The sequence below is a fragment of the Bactrocera neohumeralis genome, chromosome 5 (genome assembly GCF_024586455.1).
Source record: "Bactrocera neohumeralis isolate Rockhampton chromosome 5, APGP_CSIRO_Bneo_wtdbg2-racon-allhic-juicebox.fasta_v2, whole genome shotgun sequence".
NCBI lineage: Eukaryota > Metazoa > Arthropoda > Insecta > Diptera > Tephritidae > Bactrocera > Bactrocera neohumeralis.
The window spans coordinates 57,296,467-57,319,294 of record NC_065922.1 but is presented as its reverse complement, the minus strand read 5'-3'; the positions used below and the strand labels follow the sequence as shown (position 1 = coordinate 57,319,294).

The 22,828-nt window shown below is 39.3% G+C and overlaps 3 protein-coding genes and 1 long non-coding RNA gene across 5 annotated transcripts in view; 3 read left to right on the top strand and 1 right to left on the bottom strand.

Moving 5' to 3' along the window:
• The first annotated feature begins 6,576 nt into the window (after window positions 1–6,576).
• On the top strand, window positions 6,577–16,868 carry LOC126758792 (pancreatic lipase-related protein 2). 2 transcript variants are annotated; one of them, XM_050473173.1, is made up of 5 exons: window positions 6,577–6,799; window positions 6,864–7,163; window positions 15,509–15,663; window positions 15,729–16,196; window positions 16,357–16,868. In XM_050473173.1, the coding sequence occupies exons 2-5, from the start codon at window positions 6,955–6,957 to the stop codon at window positions 16,764–16,766; spliced, it is 1,242 nt and encodes a 413-aa protein (XP_050329130.1). In that variant the 5' UTR covers window positions 6,577–6,799; window positions 6,864–6,954; the 3' UTR covers window positions 16,767–16,868. The 2 variants fall into 2 exon arrangements, with proteins under 2 accessions (XP_050329130.1, XP_050329129.1); XM_050473172.1 differs by having other exon boundaries at window positions 6,577–7,163.
• On the bottom strand, window positions 9,338–10,208 carry LOC126758808 (uncharacterized). Its single transcript, XR_007666893.1, has 2 exons — window positions 10,146–10,208; window positions 9,338–10,090 (listed from the first exon to the last, which is right to left on the bottom strand). It is a non-coding gene; the product is annotated as an uncharacterized LOC126758808 (long non-coding RNA).
• On the top strand, window positions 12,169–13,173 carry LOC126758798 (uncharacterized). Its single transcript, XM_050473181.1, has 2 exons — window positions 12,169–12,289; window positions 12,348–13,173. The coding sequence occupies exons 1-2, from the start codon at window positions 12,242–12,244 to the stop codon at window positions 13,026–13,028; spliced, it is 729 nt and encodes a 242-aa protein (XP_050329138.1). The 5' UTR covers window positions 12,169–12,241; the 3' UTR covers window positions 13,029–13,173.
• LOC126758803 (uncharacterized) overlaps window positions 16,103–22,828 on the top strand; it is a 76,830-nt gene continuing 70,104 nt past the window's right edge. The window contains exon 1 of the mRNA XM_050473188.1: window positions 16,103–16,196. The gene's annotated coding sequence lies outside the window, so the exon portion shown is untranslated. The remainder of the gene's footprint in view (window positions 16,197–22,828) is intronic.

The following is a 22,828-nucleotide window of genomic DNA, read 5'->3' as shown; positions in this document are numbered from 1 at the left end:
AAAAATTACGTCCAAATATGCCCCTCCTTATTGCGATCCTTTGTGCCAAATTTCACTGTAATATCTTTATTTATGGCTTAGTTATGACACTTTATAGGTTTTTGGTTTTCGCCATTTTGTGGGCGTGGCGGTTGGCCGATTTTGCCCATCTTCGAGCTTAACCTTGTTATTGAGCCGAGAAATACGTGTACCAAGTTTCATCATGATATCTCAATTTTTACTCAAGTTACAGCTTGCACGGACGGACGGACGGACAGACAGACATCCGGATTTCAACTCTACTCGTCACCCTGATCACTTTGGTATATATAACCCTATATCTGACTCTTTTAGTTTTAGGACTTACAAACAACCGTTATGTGAACAAAACTATAATACTCTCCTTAGCAACTTTGTTGCGAGAGTATAAAATTTGCTTCCGGTAGATGTGAATCTGGATTGCAGTATGTCATTTGTTAAATTAATTATGCAAATAAAAAATCAGAATTTCTCTAATTGGTTATCTATTCACTTCCTATTTAATATAATTGCTAATTTTGAACGTCGATTAGATTAAGTACATATGTACATACTTACTCGCATTGTACGTGTGCAAGCATAAGTCTGAACAGCTTCTCTCTACTCTGCCGCATAACACACACATACACACATTTCAAATATAGTTCCTATCAGTATACGACGATGGTGATTTGAGCAACAACAAGAAGCCGTAACACTTCACAATAAAAATAAATAAATACTGAAAGGAATTGCAAAAATAACTACAACAAAAACTAGTGCCCTCATGTACATAAGGAGAATCCAAACATGAGCAAGAATGAGCAGCAGAAAGTGCTTTGAAAAGCAAACGAGTGCCATAGAATAAGACTATATGTAGTCAATGGTATATGCAGTCAGCGAGCGGCACTCATCATGCGCTGCAGTAATTCAGTAAATTGCCAGCAATCGATATAAATGTCAATGCGAGTGTGGAATCGAACAGCGAATGTGAGTGAATGTGAAAAGTCGATTGGGCAGAGTGGACCGGGTGAGATTGTGACTGCCAACAAACAACTGACAGCAATGACACACGCCTCCTGTGTGCCACGTACCGCCAGTGCATGGGTAGCTATGTATGTGTGTGTGCTTTTTTAGTGGCATCAAATGTCACAACTGCCAACGCGCACAATTCCTGCTGGCAAATGATATCAAGGATGGTGCCGCCATGCTGCCATTGACATTGCCACATTGCGTGGCAGAGTCGGTCACCTACGTTAAGTGGCCGTATTGCCTGTTTTATGCGAGAGTGCGTATGTGTGTGTGTGTGAGTGTCCTACGACTACATGACTACTGCTGCTGCAGTTGCTATACGTTTTATGGTTTTTTACTGCCATTGCAGTCTGTATTTCTCGTACTTTCGTTGTTGTTTTGTGTTTCATTATGTTGTTTATTTGTATGTGTATGTAATGTTGTTTTTTCCACTTTTGTTCTACGTCGTTTCATTTCACGCGGTACATGTTGCTTGTGTGTGCGTGTGTCATTGTTGTTGGGCACGGAGTTGACATTGATGATGATTATTGGGCGTAAATAGAATCGAAAATGCGAAAAAGTCAATGATGAGAGGAAAAGTCAATTGCCCGGAATGAGGTGAGGTTATCGAAAGAGGGGGGAGAGAAATGTGGAAATGAGCATGCATTCACCAGTAGACAAGAGCAAGCAATTTAGTGTTCCAAAAGTTTGTGAGTGCCTGTGCGCAGAGAAGAAACAAAGAAACACACCTCAAACAATTCATTTCAGCAGTTTAAGAAGCATTACTGATGATCCTAAAAAAAGAAAAGTAAAGACGTACAAATAAATTGCAAAATCAATTGAGCGGTTAAATAGGTAAACACCATGTGAATCCCAGACAATTTAGCTGACTATACATTACAATAAAACCGTATAGCAATAACCAACTTTCATAGTATTCGATCACATTTGTTGGCCAAAAAGATACCCTCAATGAAATGGCAATGAAGGAATCGTCTATTATTTTATAAATTCTCGTCAGATATATAAGGCATCTATATTTGGAAGTCATATACATACAAATCTTGATTTTGAAGAGAGCACTGTATAAGCTATCCACAGGGTTGAGCGCTGTATTCGGGATCCGCTACCTAAAAAACATTCCAAATGAAAAGATCAAAACAGCCTCGGATGAGAGGCTCAATTTCGAAGACAACCTCTTTTAATGCAAACGCACTGAATGCACTTGAAATGTCCGATCCCATAATTGGGAAGGTGCGACTACCCAGTTGGTGGTGGTGATGTCCTCCAAAGAGAAAAGGCTGACTGAACTTGGTATCTCCTCAAAGCTAATACGGCTGTGTAGACTGACGTTGAGCAACACCAAAACCTCCGTCAGTATCGGGAATGATTTCTTCGCGCCGTTCATATCAAACGACGTTTTAGACAAAGCGACTTCCTCTCGTGCGGCTTCTTCAATCCACTGCTGGAGAACATAATTCGAGCAGCAGAGCTGAATAGATTAGATACAATCTTCTATAAGAGTGTATAGCTGCTGGCGTATGCCGATGATATCGATACCATTGGCCTCAACAACCACACCTTTAGATCTGCTTCTTCTAGACTGGATAAGGAAGCGAAGCGCATGGGTCTGGTTGTGAACAAGTATAAGACGAAATATATACAGTCATCAAAGAGACAGTCCTCGCACTCTCAATTTGGCTCACACGTCACTGTTGACAGACAGTTTCGTCTATCTCGGAATCAGTATTAACGCCAACATTAATGTCAGCTTTGAAATCCAACGTAGAATAACTCTTGCCAATAGATGCTACTTCGTACTCAGTAGGCAATTGAAAAGTAAAGTCCTCTCTCGACGAAAAAAAACTGAATTCTACAAGTCACCTATCATCCGCGTCCTGCTGTAAAGTACAGAGGCATGAACGATGATAATATCTGATGAGTTGGCGTTACGAGTCTTCGAGAGAAAGGTCTCGAGAGAAAAGTTCTTCGGAAGATTTATGGTCCTTTGCGCATTGGCAACGGCGAATACAGCGGTTACTTTGTTTAGGTCATGTCATCCGAATGGATGAAAACACTCCAGATCTGAAAGTGTTTGACTCAGTACCCGCGGGGTGGAACAGAGGAAGACTACCACTTCGTTGGAAAGACCAGATGTAGAATGGCCTTACTACACTTGGAATCTCCAATTGGCGACAAATAGCGAAAAGGAAGAACGACTGGCGCATTTTTTTAAATTCGGCTGTAGCCGCGTTAGCGGTGTCCACGCCCTTAAAGAAGAAGGCTGAAGGAACGCTGTTGTATTGTTTTAAATGAGAAGGGCATATGAAATTACACAGGTAACTCTGAACCAAGCCGTTCGTATGCAAAATAGAGTCATGAACGATATGTGCATAAATGCATAAAAGCCAATAAACAAATACAATTCTAGAAATGATGATTGAAATAACAGAAATTCGAGGACATTCTTGCCATATACATATGAAAGAAAAGTAAAAACGAAGCGGAAGGATACTGAAGCGGATGAATACAGCAGCAGATGGAGTTGAGATGAAAGACAGGAGGAAGAAACAATACCATTTATCTGATGAGGGATAATTTGAAGGAAGCAGTTTGCAACTTACAGACTTCCACAAACATACTTTCATACAACTTCGCAAGCTCAACAGCTGGCAAGGCATTAAATTGGTAACAAAGGCGGAAAACATAACACCCACGACTCCATCAGTGAATGAAGTAAAGCGAGGCTAATGAAAAAGGCTGGAATCAAAATAAGTTTAAATGAAATTAAATCATACTACAAAAACTTTAAGAAACTTTGAACTACATATAATAAGAGACAACAAAAATATGTCGAGACTTAAGCAACTTGTAGGATTCTGCTATGTGTCTGCAGAGCAGAGCAACAATACTTACAAAAGTAAAGACAAGCATCAGACATCAGCATGTGATTATGTCACCAAACAGCTACACTCACCTTATGCAAAAATAATCATCTAGGTAGATAGTTTGGCAGGCGGGCAAGGCTCATGACATGCGTCGTTTTTAAATTAAGCCATTACCACAAGACATGCTTTTGCCATGCGCTCGTAAACTTTTTTACCACCATGTGCTTTAGTAACATATTTGGTGGAATAAATGTTCGTATTATACGTAATGGAAGCTTGCATAAACGCTGCATAGTAAAGTGCAAAAGAAAAGATGTCGAAAATGAGATGGATATATTCCAATCTAGTGAAAAATTGAACTGTTTATTTGAAGGCGGCAATGTTTGAAGATTTAATTTTTTGGCAACCAAAGTGTTCCAAGAATAATTGTTTAAGGGTTGTAACGGATTTTTGTTCTTTCATTCCAAAGCTCCAAATTATGAACTTATTTAAGTTTTGCACTATACTTTCGTTTAACTTTTTACAATGACATTAATTTAGTGGAAATTTTCCGCTTAATTTTGCCAAGCACGACGTACATTTAAATACAAAATTGTTATCCAAATTTTAAGCTTATATCAAAACTAGACCTAGTAAGCTCTGCCCAAGATAAATTATATAAAAATATAAAAAATTTGCTAACGATATATAAATTTCAACAGGTTAAAAGAATTCTGGACATTCCATTATTACTAAGACCTTGGATGAATCAGCACATTTAACATCTAATTTTGGTCACACAAATCATGAATAATTGAGCGTTAACAACGTCAACCATGTGTCGAGTGGTAAACCAAAACAAGTCGTCAAGTGGCAAGTTTTTCTCCTTTTCATTGGATTATACCTTTTCGCTCTATATGCTAATGAAATGCCTGGTAGTGCTGTGGTCAGGCAATAAACTCTTCTATATTTATGTATTTAACTGTAAACCGAAGGCGAGTCAAATAACTTGGGATTTGCGAAAGCCGCAGTTTATCAGTTCTTATACAAGGCTTTCCAAAAAAACAGAAGAAATGTTTTTTCGGCAAAATCAATTTATGTTATTCAAAATAGTCTCCTTATGCTTCAATACATCTTTTTGCACGGTCCATAAGCATGTCGAACGAGTGTTTTAGCTCGTTGGCCGGTATGGCCGCCAGTATGCCGGTGCAAGTCTTTTGAATAGCCTCTAAGTCTGCATAACACTTTCCTTTCATGGGAAAATGCATTTTTCCGAAAAGGAAGAAGTCGCACGGTGTCATATCAGGTGAATACGGGGAGTAGTTAATGGTTACAATGAGATTTTTGATCAAATAATCGTCCTTCGAATGTTGGCTTCTGAGCAATTTTTGGTCGTCAGTCAATTTGTGTGGAACAAACCGTGCACACACCTTTCGTAAGCCCAAATGTTCGGTCAAAATGCGATAAATTGATGTTTTGGAGATGCTCAATTCCATTTCCATGAATTTAAATGATGATTTCGGCTGATTTTTCATGAATTCACGCACAGTTTTGATGGAATTTCCAGTGATCACGGATTTTGATTGGCCCACATGTTGATCGTCATTTATGTCCTCACGACCACTTTGAAAACGTTGGAACCACTCGTGCACTCTGAAACGGGATAGGCAATCATCGCCATAAACTTGTTTCATCAATTGAAACGTTTCGGTAAAAGTTTTACCAATTTTAAAACAAAATTTAATGTTGGCTCTTTGCTCGAAGATCATTTTCGCACCGATCACACTAACATACTGACACTTGAAACACAATAACTTCACTTCCAATCAATAAAATGTCATGAAATTCTCACTTAATAATCGATAAAGATAGCAGTTTTTAACGCACCAGTCTACATATAGATGGCGTCAGCAGGGGGCGCTAGATTCAAAAAGTCCTGTTTACCTTGAAGTTGAACAAAATGAGTGCAGTTTTAATGGTTATAGAAAGTATACCAGATATTCAGATATTGAGTTTCCAGTAGCATTTTGATTACAAGTTAGTATAATAGTAAAATTGTTTTCTTCCCTTTAACACAAAGCCATGTTTTCTGATTTTCCCACTAAGTTTAGTAGTCAGTGATATATAAATTTTTAATGAACGAAGAGATCATCCATTCGTCTCATAAACCTGAGAGTTTGGATACATTTGGATATAACTATATTATGTAGACCAGTTTTAGGTGTTACAAACAATCGTCTTTTATTTTTTTGTTTTAATTTTGTTTTTAAAACCGTCAAAACAAAATAAGCTTTATATGCTTGATTATTTTTGTCATTGTTTGTTTTACTTTGCAGCCGACGGTATTCGTCAATGGAGATAATACTTTGCGGTTTCCGCTCTAATGCAACACTTTCGCTTGTAAATTATTCCGTCGCTTACACTCATACCACAGGGCTAGACCAAAATTTTTATCAATAAGGTAAAAGCTGCGCCAATATCTGACTTCCATTCTCCAATGTTTAGCCAAGTTATGTAGCCAGCTGAGACGAAGTAGTCTCTTATACACATAATTTGTTGGAACATGTTCTCAAATATTGTTGTTTTATTTTTTATACATACACACACCTTCGTGTAATTTTAGCATCTTTTATCTACTTATTTCTCTTCTAATAACCGCGTCACCGGCTTACACTTAGGAGCGTATCAGCCAGCAGACAAGTTGAGTAGTAGTGCGGTGACTACGGCTACGTACAGTCCAATCGAATGACAGCCGACGTGATGAGCGGGAAAACGCATGAAATTCGGCATAACAACTCATCAGTTCTATGCCAAAGGGCAGCACAAACAGTTTGGCGTTGAAAAGTGTGTGGCGATCGTGAAAGTGACGGGTGATTAGACACCGTAAAAGTTTCGTAACAAACACTAACAAAAACTTGCGATAAGTGTGTTTCTTTTATTTATTTTCACTGTCCATCCCAAGCAATTAAGAGTTCATTGATTTTAAAGCTTTTAACTCATTACTGTGCCGTTTTGCCACTTCAAATTTTGGGAACTTGGGAACTAAAACAGAGGCTTGAGCACTTGTCCAGCGATTCAAATGCAAACAACTCGTTTTTTGGTGTTTTTTGTCTGTGGATTCCTAATATTAACTTTACCGAAGTTTAATGGATCCACATTCATTGCTCATCATATTCATAAATGGAAGGCGTTGAAGACTTCAATGCGTTATATGCAGGAGGCTATGCTGCGTACTAGCTTAAATCGTGCAACTCCAAACCACGGAATCGTTTTCGAATGTCGTACAACGTACGTGTTCCTAAAATACTATCTTGTGTAACTGTGTTTGTAGCTATGTGGTATTAAGTGTTATTATATATGTATAAAAACAAATTAGCATTTCTGCAAAATTAATTTTAATATTGGAAGAAAGCCTACGAAGAAGAAACAAAAATAACACAAATAAGTAAGAAAGCCATGCTAGGTCGCCACTGAGTTTACTAATTTTAAATATTTTGTGCATAAAATATTAACATTTTTTTTTATGTGTACTAGTGAAAGTATAAATTATGGAGGAAGTGAATAACAGGAGCTCTCGTTCATCACGCTGCAAGGAAATACAGAAAAGTTAGCATAATATTGTTAATTTTTCTTTTACTTCTACTTTAATAGAAATCAGCATTTGTTTTTCGTTTATAAAGGCATTTCGACATCATAAAATAAAATTCAGTGCTTTCTTATAGTGTTGCTAGTTAGGTGACTCATGGAGTACGTGTGTATTGCTGCCTGACCAATAAAGCATATTTCGTTTATTGACGAAGCCATTCGGTCAGAAATGAGGCTGATCGCTGAAGATGATTTTTCGGTGAAAATCCGGATCATGGTGGTTGCTCAGCCCGATTCACGAACATACGACGATTCTGGTGGTCTAGCGGCTTCAGTTCTTGGGTCAATTTGATCTTGTAAAGATGCAGGCTACGATATTTTTGCATATTAGTGGCAACAATATTCTCGAAACTACGGCATTATTTTGTCTCCCTGACACGAGAACATTTTGTACTCTGCTGTGGATTAAAATTATACCACTAGACGCTCAATTGTTGATCCTGTTAGATCGGCGATTATGACGACTATAAATAGGACGTAGCGCTCTTAAAGTTGAAGCCACTGACTCCGAATTTCGGTAGTAAATTTTAATTGAAGAGAAATGTCGAAAGAGCGAGAAAAAATGTGAAGTAATTTGCTGTCCCTATTGGACTACTTTTGTAGCGTCCCTATTGAGAAAGAACGTTGGAATAATTTACAGACCAATTTTACACATTTTCGGGATTGAGCTGTATTACACAGGTCAACATGATTTTTGGGTCTGACATCTACATGTTAAATTTTAGTTTCTCCTATGACAAAAATAAGGAAAAAATTTTTTTTTCCGGTTAAAGTTTGCTTTCGTAGAAATTAGAGCAATTTTTCGATTTTTATGTGATAAACATTAATATATAAATGTAAAATAACAAGAAATTACTGTCTAAAAGTGCATATTTTTTGTATTTCTTTTATGCTCCTATGAGCTCTCTCGTATTAAACCCCAAATATACTTATCGTTGTAGATCAGCCAAAAGCAAACTTAAAGAACTAAAGATTAATATTTAAGTGTTTTTCAATGTCTAGAATCAGAATCAAAGCATGAGAACAGAAACCCAAAAAAAATATTTTTTTTGTTGACCGGTGTTATTTACGATATAATATTTATACCCTGAACAAGGTATATTAAGTTTGCCATGAAATTTGTAATACACAGAAGGAAGCGTCGGAGATTCTATAAAGTATATACAAGTATAAATGGTCAGTATGTAGAGCTGAGTCGATTTAGCCGTGTCCGTTTGTCTGTTTGTCGGTCTGTCCATCGGTCTGTATATATACGAACTAGTCTCTCAGTTTTTAAGATATCATTTTGAAATTTTACAAACGTCATTTTCTCTTCAAGAAGCTGCTCATTTGTCGGAACAGCCGATATCGGACCACTAAAACATATATGTAGATGCCATACAAACTGAACAAACTTTCCCATTACAATACTAATTGTATTGTATAAATACAACAGGAGGGGTAGAGTTGATAATTTTTACCATGGTACGGGAGTCTTGTTTGACCGATATACTATGTGGTAAAAAATAGTCAATCGAATGTTTGAAGCCTTTTAATTAGGTATAGTGGCAGTATTGACCCGATTTTTTGTTTGGCACAAAACTTGTTGAGATTTCCCATTCATTGTGAAACATACTGTAGCCTAGTATACGTGTACTGTAGCGTGGGTAAAAACAACAATATGTTTTCGCTTAGCACATTCTAAAATATAACAGATATAAAATATCATATTTCGCATCCGACTACTTGATGAAATATTTCCTTTTTCGGGCTTTGTAGAAAATTCAATTTTCTGGTCTTCTACGATTTTTTCCCAACCATTCAAAAGATATTAACGGTTGAAATGTGATTATTTAAGGCAATATTTTTTATTTGTAATTATTTAACTCCCAGTTGAACACTATTGATTGATCAGTCCTTATGACAAAGAACGAATTAGTGGCTCAAAACTGGTCAATACCTTATACATATACTTCACAAATATTTACAATGTTGTAAGGCATGGCGCTTATGCAGTTAAAATTAGTTATTGTTATGCAAAATAGTAACAATTAGTTGTTGTTTTTTTTTTTTTTTAATTTTTCACGATCTCGGCCGGAATAACCCACTGCAGTAGGCTCAAAATAACACTGACTTGCAAACTAGGTGCAAAAGCTTTTTAGTGTAGTGAATTTTTCGAGATAGTACGTATGTACATATATGTAGGTATGCGCTCATGTGTAGGGCTTAAATAATTATTCAGCAACTAAGGAAGTTACAAGTTCTGGCGCTGCCGAACATTTTATTTCATTATTCCGCATTATTATTCAACCTAAATGCTGCCAAAGTAATGCAGCGATTAAAATGTGATTGTTATTTTGCTTCCAAATACACCTTAGGCTCGGCAATTCCCCTTAGTGCACAGACTTTTGTAATTATGATTGCTTCGCTTAGTGCGGAGCCCGGATATTATTCATCAAGTTCTTTTCATCGAAAAATTGTATTTCTCTCAAAAAGTTATCGCATTTTTAGTAGGTGCTTCCAAACATTAGATAGAAGATTGAGGCTGTTGAAATCTAATTTTACGTTTATTAATTTTTTATCATCAAATGCTGAAATCCAATGTGTTAGAGTTTAGGTATTAACTGAACCAAATGTCGTCATTACCTTTGACAAGGTCCTGAAACCTCCTCAGAGACCCAAGAACCACGTCGATTAACTTGCTTTGTGAAATCTACTAATCCTACTGTTCCTACTAATTTCGTTGTCTACCTCTATTATTTATTTAATTTATTATTCAATTACAAAGTACTTTAAGGTAAACAAAGCTATGTATCATGCTTTTTTCAACATGCTGCGAGAGTATAAAATAGATTTACTATTTATGTGTAATTAAAAACAAATTCCAGCTTTTATAAGCAACTAGTTACATTTTATATAAAGCTAAAGTATTTTAGGCTAATTATTCGACACGTTTTTCTAATACTTATCATGTTTAAAAAAATCGCATTAATTAGCGTATACTCACATTAGAGAGGTTCTTATAGTGACTTTCATTTTATGTGGTATACTAGTAAGACTTAGAATCTATGAAAATAGATTTATTATCTATATTTTCATCCAATAGTGGCACTTTTTCTTCTATCAACATTATAGAATAGATTTTGGTTGTTAGTATCCCAAAATGTTAGCTTTCTCTGAGCTATCTCTGTCGCACCAAAATTTTCTGTCGCACTTACCTAGACTATCAGCTTCTTATATTAGTGCAGTATTTGTTTTTCAGAAGTTTTTCGTGAAATATCTATTAAGGGATTTGAGTCCCCTACAGGGTTCGTTCAGAAAGTAATAGGACTGAGTCGATTTAGAAGAATTTAATTGTTTGAACCAATCGTTACAATTATTTAAAGACTTTCAAAATTGGCTCCTTCTGCGTCGACGCAGCGCTGCCAGTGCGATTTCCAAGCATTGAGGGCGTCACAGAAGGCATTCATCGGAATAGCCTTGAAAGCCGAGATGCATGCTGCTTGTATCCCCTCTATCGTCTCAAAATACTTGCCTTCCATCGACCTTTTCAGGCAAGGAAATAAAAAAAATCCCGGGATCATACTCAAAGATCCATGACTTGTCACCTGTGATTACGTTATTCAAAAATTGGGGGTCACACACATGCTTCACACATGTTCGAATTTTCTTGTCACACTTTCACTCGCCGCAATTTCTGGTCGTCGGTGAGCACTTTTGGGATCATTTTCGCGCACAACTTGTGCATATTCAAGTGCTCCGGCATGATAACCACAGATTTGGATAAATTTAACATCTGGGAAATTAAACGAATACTTAGTCGACGGTCTGAGTTCCAAACTTTGCGCATATGAGTTTCACACATAATTTAATCGCGTACCCCTGTCTAACGAACCCTGCATTTTCGGCTTGTACTACTCACAGAAAAAAATGTTTATCCTGACTTGACTCTCCAGGTACTCGGAGACAACTGACCAGCCGTTCGTTTTTTACCTAGGAACGCCCTCTACCGAATCCACTCGATGCGCGCACGTTCCGAAGTACAGTCGCGATGGAAGAAAATCAGTCCTATTACTCTCCGGATAAACCTTGTATTAGTGCAGAAGTTTTCCGTGAAAGATCTGGTACGACTAAAAACGGACATGGCTAAGTCGACTAAGCTCGTCACGCTAATCAGGTATATTCTTGTATATACTTTGTAGTGTCTCTGACGTTTGGGATGTTCGTGGCAAACTTAATATAACCTATTGAGGGTATACAAATCGATATGAAAATTACTTAAGTCGCTTTAACATATCTCTCCTAAGGTCATGTGATATTGCGCTTCAATTTTCAGTAAAAGTTTATTTGATCGGCAGATGATGCTAATATGAACATCTACAACGTGCAATAAAAATAATTACTATGAATTATTATTGTATAATTCTTATCAAACAAATGGTCAACAATGAATTGTTAGAATTAATTATATATATGTATATAGATATGGATACTACGGAGAAATTTTTAATATTATGCGATTACTGATCGTTAGGCTTATTAGTTGTATAGCTTATCTTTATTATCCAATACTCGTACTTACATGAGTTTGAGTTTGAGTGCATATATGTTCTGTGTAGCAGCGCTGACCGGTTCTCCAACTGCAACTGTATAAAAAGATTCTTACAATTTCTTCTAACTCAGTACGTCTTGAAACTTACTACAAAGCTTACTTATTTCGTCTACAAATATTATCCTCGAAAATGAAGAAAATCACAGTAGTTGTCGGCGTTGCTTTGCTGTTAATGCAAGTAAGATTGTCATAAAAATTTAGAAATATTCCATACACCCATACGCTTGATTTATTAGGTCGTCAATGCATTTCCACATGCTAAACGTGAAGCTGTAGAGGTTGCGGTCAATGGAGAAAACAAAATAGATTCCTCGCCTAAGGAATCTGTGGAGGTTGCGGTCAATGGAGAAAATAGTATAAATTCCTCATCTGAGAAAGATGAAGCACCATCAAAAATTTTGTTGTATGTCATAGGAACGGTAGGTAAACTATCCACGTGGGCGCTTGAAAGTGGAAGCGTTCTGCTTAAAAGTACTGTTAACGATCTGGAGAAGTTACCAAACAAAGATGAATTGCTACAAGCTAATATCACACGCATGGCAAAAGTAGCCAAAGAAGCCGAGGATTTTAAATTGCAAAAAGATGGAGCGAACATTGTAGAACTATTTGACACTATGAATAGTTTTTCGGAAGTGATGTCTGACTACGAAGCCATGCCCGATAATTCAGACTTGAAACTCACATTGAAAACGGCTCTTGAAAATAATGGATACGAAAAGTTTCAGAACAAATTTGAAGAGGAAATGGTGAATTTAGTTGAAGAGTTCGATATTGTATTTGGCGAATATGCCAAAGGTTTAAGTCCAGATGAGAAGGTAAAGCAAGCCAAGGTGCTTAACTGGTATGAAGAATTTACTAACGAAACTGACGAAGGTGAAAAAATTGACAAGTTCGGTGAAATCTTTGACTTGGTTTAGTCAATGAATTGAAGAAGTGATATATGTATATCTGCTTTAGAGATACTTTTGCATGTAATAAATATGTATAAGCAGTTATTATCCTACAACGATTATAATAAAAATATTAAAATAAAAAAATATAAATTTATTTTAAAAATATAAACATTTCATACTATATATTATAATATGAAAAATATTCTGCATAGCCAGTAGCAGGTGCCAACCGGTTTTATAGCCGTAGTATATTCTATCAATTAAAAAAATTTATAGAAAAACTTGCACCAAACAATATTTATAGCCTACTCAGTAGCTGCTATATGAGTTATATATGTGAATCTGAATTTATAAATAAAGTAGCATATTTAAAGTTGAATTTTCTAAAAATGACCAGCTTTTCAGTTCTAAGTATTTTGAATTTTTCATATCAACTTGGCTGGAAATTTTTTTTTGCTGGACATGGACACTTTTGTAAATAAATTGTAGAAGCAATATTGATGGTTCTGAATTTCTCGTTTTTCAGCTGCTAGGGTTTATAAGCAATTATAGAAAAATGATAAAAATTTTACAAAATTAGTTTTTATACTCTCGCAACCTGTTCTCTGTTCGGGTCCGTTATACAGGAGGTAACATCTACAGTATTAAATTTTTTTAGATATTATAAAAGTTTTGTCGAAAGATACTAAAAGTAAAGTAAGTTTCTGAATAAAATTCCAGGGGCACTAAACTGTGCCGTAAGTATAGCGAGACATTATAGGAATGAATGTGTTATCTTCCACTTTTAGGTGAAATCCGAAAACTCAACAACTTCTCTACAAATTCGATGGAAATTTAGTGCATGGGTTCGCCTGTTTTCCGAATAACACAATTTTAAATTCTGTCAGGATCTTTAACTTTACAAGATGATCCAAGTAGATGTTATTTTTGTTCAGAATTTTTTGGCATTTCATCATTGAAACACTTACGCCTGAACAACGTCGACAAAACGTTTATCTTTATTACGAAACCTCACGTTCTGTAAATAATGTGTTTTGCGCGCTTCACTCAACTTATGGGCAACATAATCAGCCACCTTAGCGATCCAGTATTAATTATTGGATAATATTCGAACGAATAGACCACGTCCAGCACGTAGTGAAGAAAATTTAGCAGCCGTTGCAGAGGGTGTACACGAAGACCGTGCAGAGTCGACCTTTCCAAGCAACAGCGCTTCGCTCTATGGGCTTTTGAAAAATTCCAAGAAGATCCGACGTTTTCGAACAAAATTTTATTCTGCGATGAGGCCCATTTCTGGCTCAATAGGTATGTAAACAAGAAGAATTACAACATTTGGAACGAAGAGCAACCTGAAGACATTCGAGAGCTGCAATTTTACTCAGAAAAACAACGGTTTGGTGTGGTTTGCGAACCGGTATAATCATCAGTCCATATTTCTTAAAAAATGGTGTAATCATCGATGGCGCCCGTTATCGCGCCGACTAACCGACTGGTGACCTGAAATTGAAGCTCGTGAAATCGGCGATATTTGGTTTCAACAAGAAGGCGCCACTTTCCACACATTCCATCAACCAAACAATTGTTAAGAGAACACTTCGGTGAGCAGATAATTTCACGTTTCGGGCTGGTCGATTGGCCTCCAAGATCATGTGATATCACACCGTTAGCTTTTTCCTGTGGAGATATATAAAGACCAAAATCTTTGCTGACAATCCCGCTTCAATTCAGGCTTTAGAGGAAAACATCACTAGTGTCATTTGCCAGTTACCAGTCGAAATGCTCAAATGAGTCATCGAAAATTCTACTCAGAGGATGGACCATCTGAAAGGTAGCCGTGGCCAGCATTTGAAGGAGATAATCTTCAGCAAATAAATGCCAAAGAATATCCTTTCAAATGATAATAAACATTCCCCATTAAATTTGAAGTTTCTGTGATTTTTCTTTAAAAAGTAAGGAGCCACGAAATGGATCACCCTTTAAAACGAGTACGAATAAAGTTATCGAAATGCCTATAAAGCTCTGCACAAATAGAGCGTATACGTACAAGGTGCGAGATATTTTTTCGTAGAATGATGGAAATCGAGTTAAAATTTTCGGAGCCCGGATATGAGTACCTCAGTACCTGCGATTGATTCTGTATCAACAATACCAATTTAAAGTCATAATTTTTCTACATAATTATATGTTTAGTGCTATAGATCCGTCTAAATACTTTCCCGTGCTCTAGTATATCTAATATAGTCATTTTAGAACTTCCGTTTCACGTCTTGGTTATCACCAGATTCTACAATTTTAAGTGTTGGTGATTTCCGAAAAATGTCGTGGATATAATCAAGAAGGTTTTTTACATGTTTCGTCTATAAAATTTAGCAAATACAACCATACTTTTAAGACTTTAATATCAGCTATTTAAAATTTAATGCGTCCAAGCCCTATTTACCATAATCGATTATATAGTATATTCCCAAAAAAAGATTTTGACAAAAAATTGAATCTTTTTCCAGTTCCAATATGCGTTTAGGAGACGAAGTACACTTCGAGTTGCAACTGGGAGATATGCGCGGTTTTCACCGCTTAGATCCACGTCGCAAGTTGGCATTATTTCTGCATGGTTGGAACGACGAAGGCAGCAAGGGCTGGGTGCAGGACATGTTAAGAAGTGAGAAACTTTTATTTAACAATTATTTTTAGCTAACAATAATTTTATTTCTTTACTTCTAACAGCTTGGACACACTTCGATCCGTATTATAGCGTTTGTGTTGTTGATTGGGGTCATCTCTCGCAGGTAGACTATAAGACTGCTTCTATGTCGATATTTGATGTTGGTCTCACAGTGGCTGGCATCATCATGTCTATGGAAAATTTACGACCCGAATATTTCACCCGTCGCAATGTCACATTGGCTGGTTACAGTTTGGGCGCACATGCCGCTGGCTATGCGGGTGCAATGCTTAATGGAGAGCTGGAGCAAATTATAGGTCTTGATCCGGCTGGACCGCTCTTTACATTGCCAGCTGTTGTATCACCAGATTTTCGTCTGGACCCCACGGACGCGCAGTACGTACAAGTGCTGCACACATCGGCGGGCACATTGGGAGCTGGCTTAAAAATGGGACACGCCGATTTTTATCCCAATGGCGGAAAGGCGCCCCAACGCCATTGCAAAGTACTGGTCACGGATGTGCAGAATAGTAAGTATGTTTGTGCTTTCCTATATGTACATATGTGTGCTTGCAACCAAATCGGCGCATATCAATAGTAATTTAAATGCAGCAAGCAGCGCCAGCGAATGTGTTGACAATCTACTTAAAAATTCATTTGTTTCCCCCACCCCCAATCTCGTTCGCACAGATGCGGTAGCGTGCAGCCACAGCTCATCGGCTGTGTTTTTCAAGCAATCCATGAATCCGGCGTTTCCGTTCGTGGGCAACCATTGCAGCAGCTATGATAATTTCGTGCACGGTCTCTGTACGCAGGGTCACCGCGGACGTTTTGGCATACATTCACAACGCCGCAGTCATGGCAATTTCTACTTCGTCACCGAACCGCAGCCGCCATACGTGCAACGAAGACTGTGGCCACGACGTCGTCATCAACATTATCAACAGCAACAGCAACAGTGGTGGCGCCGACATAAGGTGCGCGCTTCAGCGGCTTTGGGACGGAGCGCTTTAAGGCCGACGCTATCCACCGCAGCGGATGTGAAAGCAATGCAACCGTGGCAGCGCAAATGGCGGCGGCGGCGGCGTGTGTATTACTGATGACATTGTTGCTTGCACGTTGGCGTTGTGGCAATTGAAGGATAACTGATGGTATTTTCATTGAAATAAATGCATTGTTGCCGAAGGAATAGCATAGTTAAACGTTGTATTGGTTGTTGTATGTAATTGTCTGTTCTCCGCTAGGAATGCGAACGTACACATGTGTGCTTAACTGAATAATCAGCGTGTGTAGGTATGTAAATGCACTTGCTGCTGCCATATTGGACTGTGGAATTTAATTCCAAATTCACTTTGAGCTGCGTAGTACTCACACGACTGCGTATCTCTGATGCGTCAGGAAAGGTAAAAGGTGGCGGCGGTTCCAGGAGTTCTGAGTTGTGGTTGCGAAATGCCATAAACTGAGCAATGCGGTGTTGCGCGGCGCCGCATGTGGCATTTGGCGTTGTTGTGTGGTTTCGGCAGCATTTGCGTAATTATGTGCAACCGCCGCTGCCTGCCGTTGTTAATACAAACACAGCTGTTTACGTGTGTGCGTGGCTACAATTGCGGTAGTGTTAACTACACGTCAGTGTCGACCTCTAGCAATCACAGAGCTGCTAAATATTTAAGCCTGACTTGCCCGGTTGATATACATACATGCACGTAATCGCAGCAACATATGTGTAAATATGTGTAAATACATGTGTTTCGTTTCGTTTTTTCGGTCATTGCTGGAAATGCTGTTATGCTTGGCATTCGAATGCAATTCGTTAGCGCTCAAGTGGGTATGAAACTGTTCGTTTATTGGTTGTACAGTGAGAAATTGGGGCAGAGTGCCATTGGAATTTGACTGCAGCACAGTACACCGCACCGCTTGGAACACCTGTAACAATAGGCATTGCTTCACTTGTTTGTATAATGTATGTAAGTGCATGGCTTCTTTCTCCTCTGGTGTCTGCTTACGGCTCTGTTATTGATGCTGAATCGGCCTTTGGTATGCATTCATTTGAAAGTATTCGGTAGGCTTATTCGAAGTTCTGTAATTGAACACTGGATTTCGACCAATGTTTATACCTAAAATGCTGTTTGTATCAGCAATTTTGACTTCTTGGCATTCTGTATTAATTTCAAAATGTTAAAGGCATAATATGATAAATATACAGGCGAAGTGGAAATTTATAGAATACCAGATAACTTAAAATAATAAAAAAGTTTTTTAAAGTAATTAGGCATGTTCGGCAAATCGCTTCTACCAAATTAAGTGAAATCGAATTGAATTAATTTTGTTGGGGTATATGTAAATATTCGTAGTACCAGAAATGAAACAAACTAAATAGCCTTAGGTTTTTTTTTTCGAAAACTCTTCGTAATGATTGGGTTATCTCATTATGGTATTCTCTCGGTAGCTGATATGAAGTAAGATCACTTTTCTCACTTGATTTTGGTTATATCGTGCAAATGATTTGTGAGATATGAAAAAACAATCGGTCTTAGCTGGCAATACAATACTTTGTGGCCGGCCTTACGGTTTTGTGTATTCCCATTCCCAATTTTATTCAGATAACAAACACATTGTCTTTTTCTTCTTTAATGGCGTGGACATCGCTTACGCGGTTATAAAAGAGATAACAACAGCGTGCCTGTCGTTTCTTGTTTTCGCAATTTGGCGCCGATTCGAGATACCAAGTGCAGCCAAGTCCTCCTCCACTTGATTTCCCCAAACGGAGTGGAGGTCTTCCTCTTTCAGAGCTGGAGTGTTTTCATCCATACAGAAGACAAGACTTAGCCAGCGTACCCGCTGTCTCTTAATTCCCTGAACTATGTGAATGTCTCGTATAACTCGTACAGTTCATCGTTCCATCGATTACGGTATTTGCCGTTGCCTAGACGCAAAGGGCGATACATATTCCGCAGAACATTTCTCTAGAAAACTCGTAACTCGATTCATCAGATGTTGTCATCATCCATGCCTCTGCACCATATATCAGGACGGGGATGATGAATGTCTCGCAGAGTTTAGTCTTTGTTAGTCGAGAGACGACTTTACTTATCAAGTGCCTACTCAGGGCGAAGTAACACCTGTTGTCAAGAGTTATTCTGCGTTGGATTTCGAGGGTGAGATGGTTGTTGGTATTAATACTGGTTTCAAGATAAACGAAAAACGAATTCACTACCAGACCTATTTGCTTCGCTTCCATATCCAGTCTGGAGAATACCGAATCAATGCCGCGGAAAACTGCTAAGAAAACCACTGAGAATAGAATAAAACCTTCGGGCATAGCTCGATGGGTAACGACAGTAGGGTAAACACCAACTACATGACCTCCTTTTTAAGTGAGAAAGAAGATTCAAAGTAAACATAAAAAAATGGCTGGCATAAAGATATGATAGCTACGCCCAGAACTCTAATCATGTATACGGGTGGCTCGAAAATGGACCTTGGAGTTGTCCGGTGTTAGGCATAAGGCAGCTTTTTAAGTTGCCGGACCACTGTAGTATATTTCAAGCTGGGGTCTTTGCTATTGCTAAAGCTGCAGAGCTGGCCTCTTATGCACCTGCAGACAATTCCAGAGTAAAAATCAACGTAGACAGCCAATGCAGTAACCTCGTATCGCATGTTGGCCAGAAGTGTCTTGGGAAGCAGGGCAGTAGTGGAAAGTGTTACCAGACGTAAGCAACTTCACTTTTACTGGGTTCCAGGCCATAAAGGGATCGAGTGCAATGAAATAGTGGACGAGATTGCCAAGAATGGTGTACGGCCAATATCCGAAAACGTGATCAACATTGGGAAACCGATAGATAGATAGAAAGATAAATGTTATGAGGTAATGCACCGCGACCTAGGGTCTATTGTGCCCTCTACGATATCACATGTCTTCCCAGAGTCTCAGCAGCCTGAATAGCTCAAGGAGTTTGCCGGGCGCTACTGAGGTGATGTGATCCCTGCTGATATAGATGGAATCCAGGGCCTTAAGCCTTTTTCCACAGATTGCTGTGCAATCCAGGATTAGGTGTGCTGGTGTTTCCTGTTCCAGGTCGCAAAACCGGCAGTTAGCACAGGAGACTATGCCCATGTTGTACAAGTACTTCCTGAGCCTGCAGTGCCCTGTGTAAGTTGCGACGAGGAGACGGAATTTGTCACTGGGGAGGTGAATAAGTTCCTTGAACCTGGAGAGACTGTACCCCCCTAGTCGCAGTTTAGCGTGGCGCATGCCTGATGATTGTTGCCAATGCCGTTCTCTCTCCGTTCTTTCCTCCGTGCGGAGCAGCTCCTTAAAAGTGTGGGATCCTACCGCTATGTATGGTTCTGGTCCCATCACCTTGGACGCTGCCGCAGCGCGGACCAGTTCGTCGGCCTTCTCGTTTCCTTCTATTCCTTTGTGCCCTGGCACCCAAATTAGGTGCAACCGGTTGCACAAGGACAGGCGGTTTAGCCTTTCTATGCATTCCTCAACTAAAAGCGATTTGATCTCATATGATGAAATCGCCTTTAGTGCCGCTTGGCTATCACTGAGAATAGCTATACGCTGGTTGCGATAGTTGCGACTGAGGTTGACTTCAGCGCATTGACCTATGGCAAAAACTTCGGTCTGGAAGATACTTGGGAAGCAGCCCATTGGTATGGAAAGCTTAGTACGCGGTCCCGCGATACCTGCCCCAATACCCTCCGGTGTTTTTGAGCCATCAGTGTACAACTGAATGGTACTGTCTTCCAGCAGTCTTTCCAGCGTGGAATCGCTCCACTCCGTCTTGCTGCCGAGAGTAACTTTGAAATTTCTTTTGAAGTTTATTTTCTTCGTTGTGCCGTCCTTTGGGAGGAGGACTAGCGGTGTGCTTTCCGCCAGTACGTCCATCTGTCTGGAGGACATTAACTTTCCACTACCGTAGCCTTCTGCTGACATTAGCAGCATGGTGTGGTTTGCTGTTTGTTTTATCACCTGGTGCAGCGGTGTGAGCTCCAATATGACTTCCAGTGCCACAGTGGGGCATGTGCGCATTGCCCCCGAAGCACAGACACAGGCAAGTCTTTGCAGCTTTGATAGTCTCCGGATCACCGAAGACTGAGCTGCTTTGGTGGCCCAAGCCACCGCTCCATAGGTGATAATAGGCCTTACTATCATGGTATACAGCCATCTAATGATTCCTGGCTTGCAATCCCATGATCTGCCGGCCAGGCGTCTGCATACCATAAGTGCTCTAGTTGCTTTGGACAGCGTGAAGTCCAAATGCCTACTCCATCGTAGTGATGAGTCTAAAGTGAGGCCAAGGAATTTGACCTCTTTCGACATTTCCACTTCTGTGCCTCCTAATGTTAGGGACCTCAGGCCCGGAAGAGATCTCCGCCTAGTGAATGGGACTACGGTAGTTTTTGCTGGGTTGATGTTTAGCCCTACCATGTTGCACCATGCCTCTCGCCATTATGACAATGTCATCCGCGGACCCTTGACAGCGGATTCCATTGCTGGCGAGCAACTCGAGGAGTTCGTCTACTACCAAGCTCCATAGCAGTGGGGATAGTACTCCCCCCTGTGGGCAGCCCCTTGTGGTGCCAAGACGAATCTTGCTTTCCCCCACCGTTGTTTCCGCTTCCATAGTACGCAGAAGGGCTTCTATCCATCTGCATATTGAAGTGGTAACGTTCCTTCTCTCAAGTGCCTTGATCACGCTAGTGTAAGACGCATGTCAAAGGCACCCTCAATGTCTAGGAAGGCGCAGGTCGCAACCTCGCCGTTATCCAGCGAATCTTGCAGCTCAGACGTGAGTTGGTACAGAGCAGTGTTTGTGGATCTGCCCGCTCTGTACGCATGTTGCCTGGCATGTAGGGGTGCGTTCTTCAACGCTTCCGATCGAATGTGGTTATCTATTACTTTCTTCAACCCCTTTAGCATGAAGGATGTGAGACTTATAGGCCGGAATGATTTGTCTAGTGAATAGTCTCTCCTCCCTACTTTGGGGATGAAGATTACTTTTGCAATTCTCCATGGCTCAGGGATATGCGACATTGCCAGGCTGTCTCTCATCAGCCCTAGCAGGTGTGGCAGGAGAGTATCCATACCTTGCTGCAAGAGGGCCGGGAAGACGCCGTCCACTCCCGGTGACTTATAGATTGTCGTTTGTCCGATGCTGGTTGGGAAACCCATACATTGTCTATACGACGAAATGAACCGAAGCATGATGAAGAAAATCAAAACCAGATGGAACGAGCTAATTGGGGGCAAAGTTGTCTGCAAAACGACAGATCGGAAGTACACAAAATTCTTATTGTCACTCGATAGAAGACACTGTAAGAACATGATCGGAATACTAGCTGGCCACTGTCTGGTGGCGACACACGTCCACAAGATGGGGCTGACAGATCGCGAAGACTGCAGGAAATGCCTACAGTAGGGCACCAGGGAAACAGTGGAGCATCTTATTGTTTTATTTACATATTAGTCTCTTATGTATTGTGAAGAGAAAAAATCAAATATGATAATTGTGTTATAGAAGATGTAAGTAGATGGCAATAAGAGGTGGGTGCGGTTAAGCAGTTGATAAAAATACTTGTGCTCAGTAAGTTTTGTAGATATATTTTTAGTCAATTATGAGAAATGTATATTCAACATCTTAGCAGCGGAGCATACCCAGCTGCTCCTAGTTTTTTGTAATCCGCCAAGTGAATAAAACTATTATACTTTCTGTTGCAACATGTTGCAAGAGTATAAAAAAATATATTTTCAGCTATTTAGAACTAACTATTTCCTCTAACTCTGCGATGAATACATTTGTAGCTTACTTCTCGCCCACAAGTAGCCTATATCTAAGCCCCATATATTTGCATTTATATAACTATTTACCTCTAAACAAATTTCAAAGCTTCCAACATAGACTTTGCTAACTGGAAATCTGAAGTAAAAGTTTAATCAACCCTATACTCACTCGCATAGTTCATTATCCACTCAACAGGATGAAGTGCGCTTGTAAAAACTTTTAATTGTACTGATATCTTCACGTCTAGACGTGGCTTTATTATTTATGGACTAAGTGTAAAACACCAAACGGATACTTGCAACCGTTTTGTTGTTTATAAACATGCTTGCATGCGTGTGTGTTGCCGGTGCGCATGTGTGCGTGTATAATGC

Excerpts from the sequence above, each read along its gene's own strand:
- LOC126758792 (XM_050473173.1), top strand. The coding sequence starts at position 6,955 with ATGCAAACAACTCGTTTTTTGGTGTTTTTTGTCTGTGGATTCCTAATA. Across the intron at positions 15,664-15,728 it reads GGTGCAGGACATGTTAAGAA|CTTGGACACACTTCGATCCG; the intron begins GTGAGAAACTTT and ends TACTTCTAACAG. Across the intron at positions 16,197-16,356 it reads GGTCACGGATGTGCAGAATA|ATGCGGTAGCGTGCAGCCAC; the intron begins GTAAGTATGTTT and ends TCGTTCGCACAG.
- LOC126758798 (XM_050473181.1), top strand. The coding sequence starts at position 12,242 with ATGAAGAAAATCACAGTAGTTGTCGGCGTTGCTTTGCTGTTAATGCAA. Across the intron at positions 12,290-12,347 it reads TTGCTTTGCTGTTAATGCAA|GTCGTCAATGCATTTCCACA; the intron begins GTAAGATTGTCA and ends TTGATTTATTAG.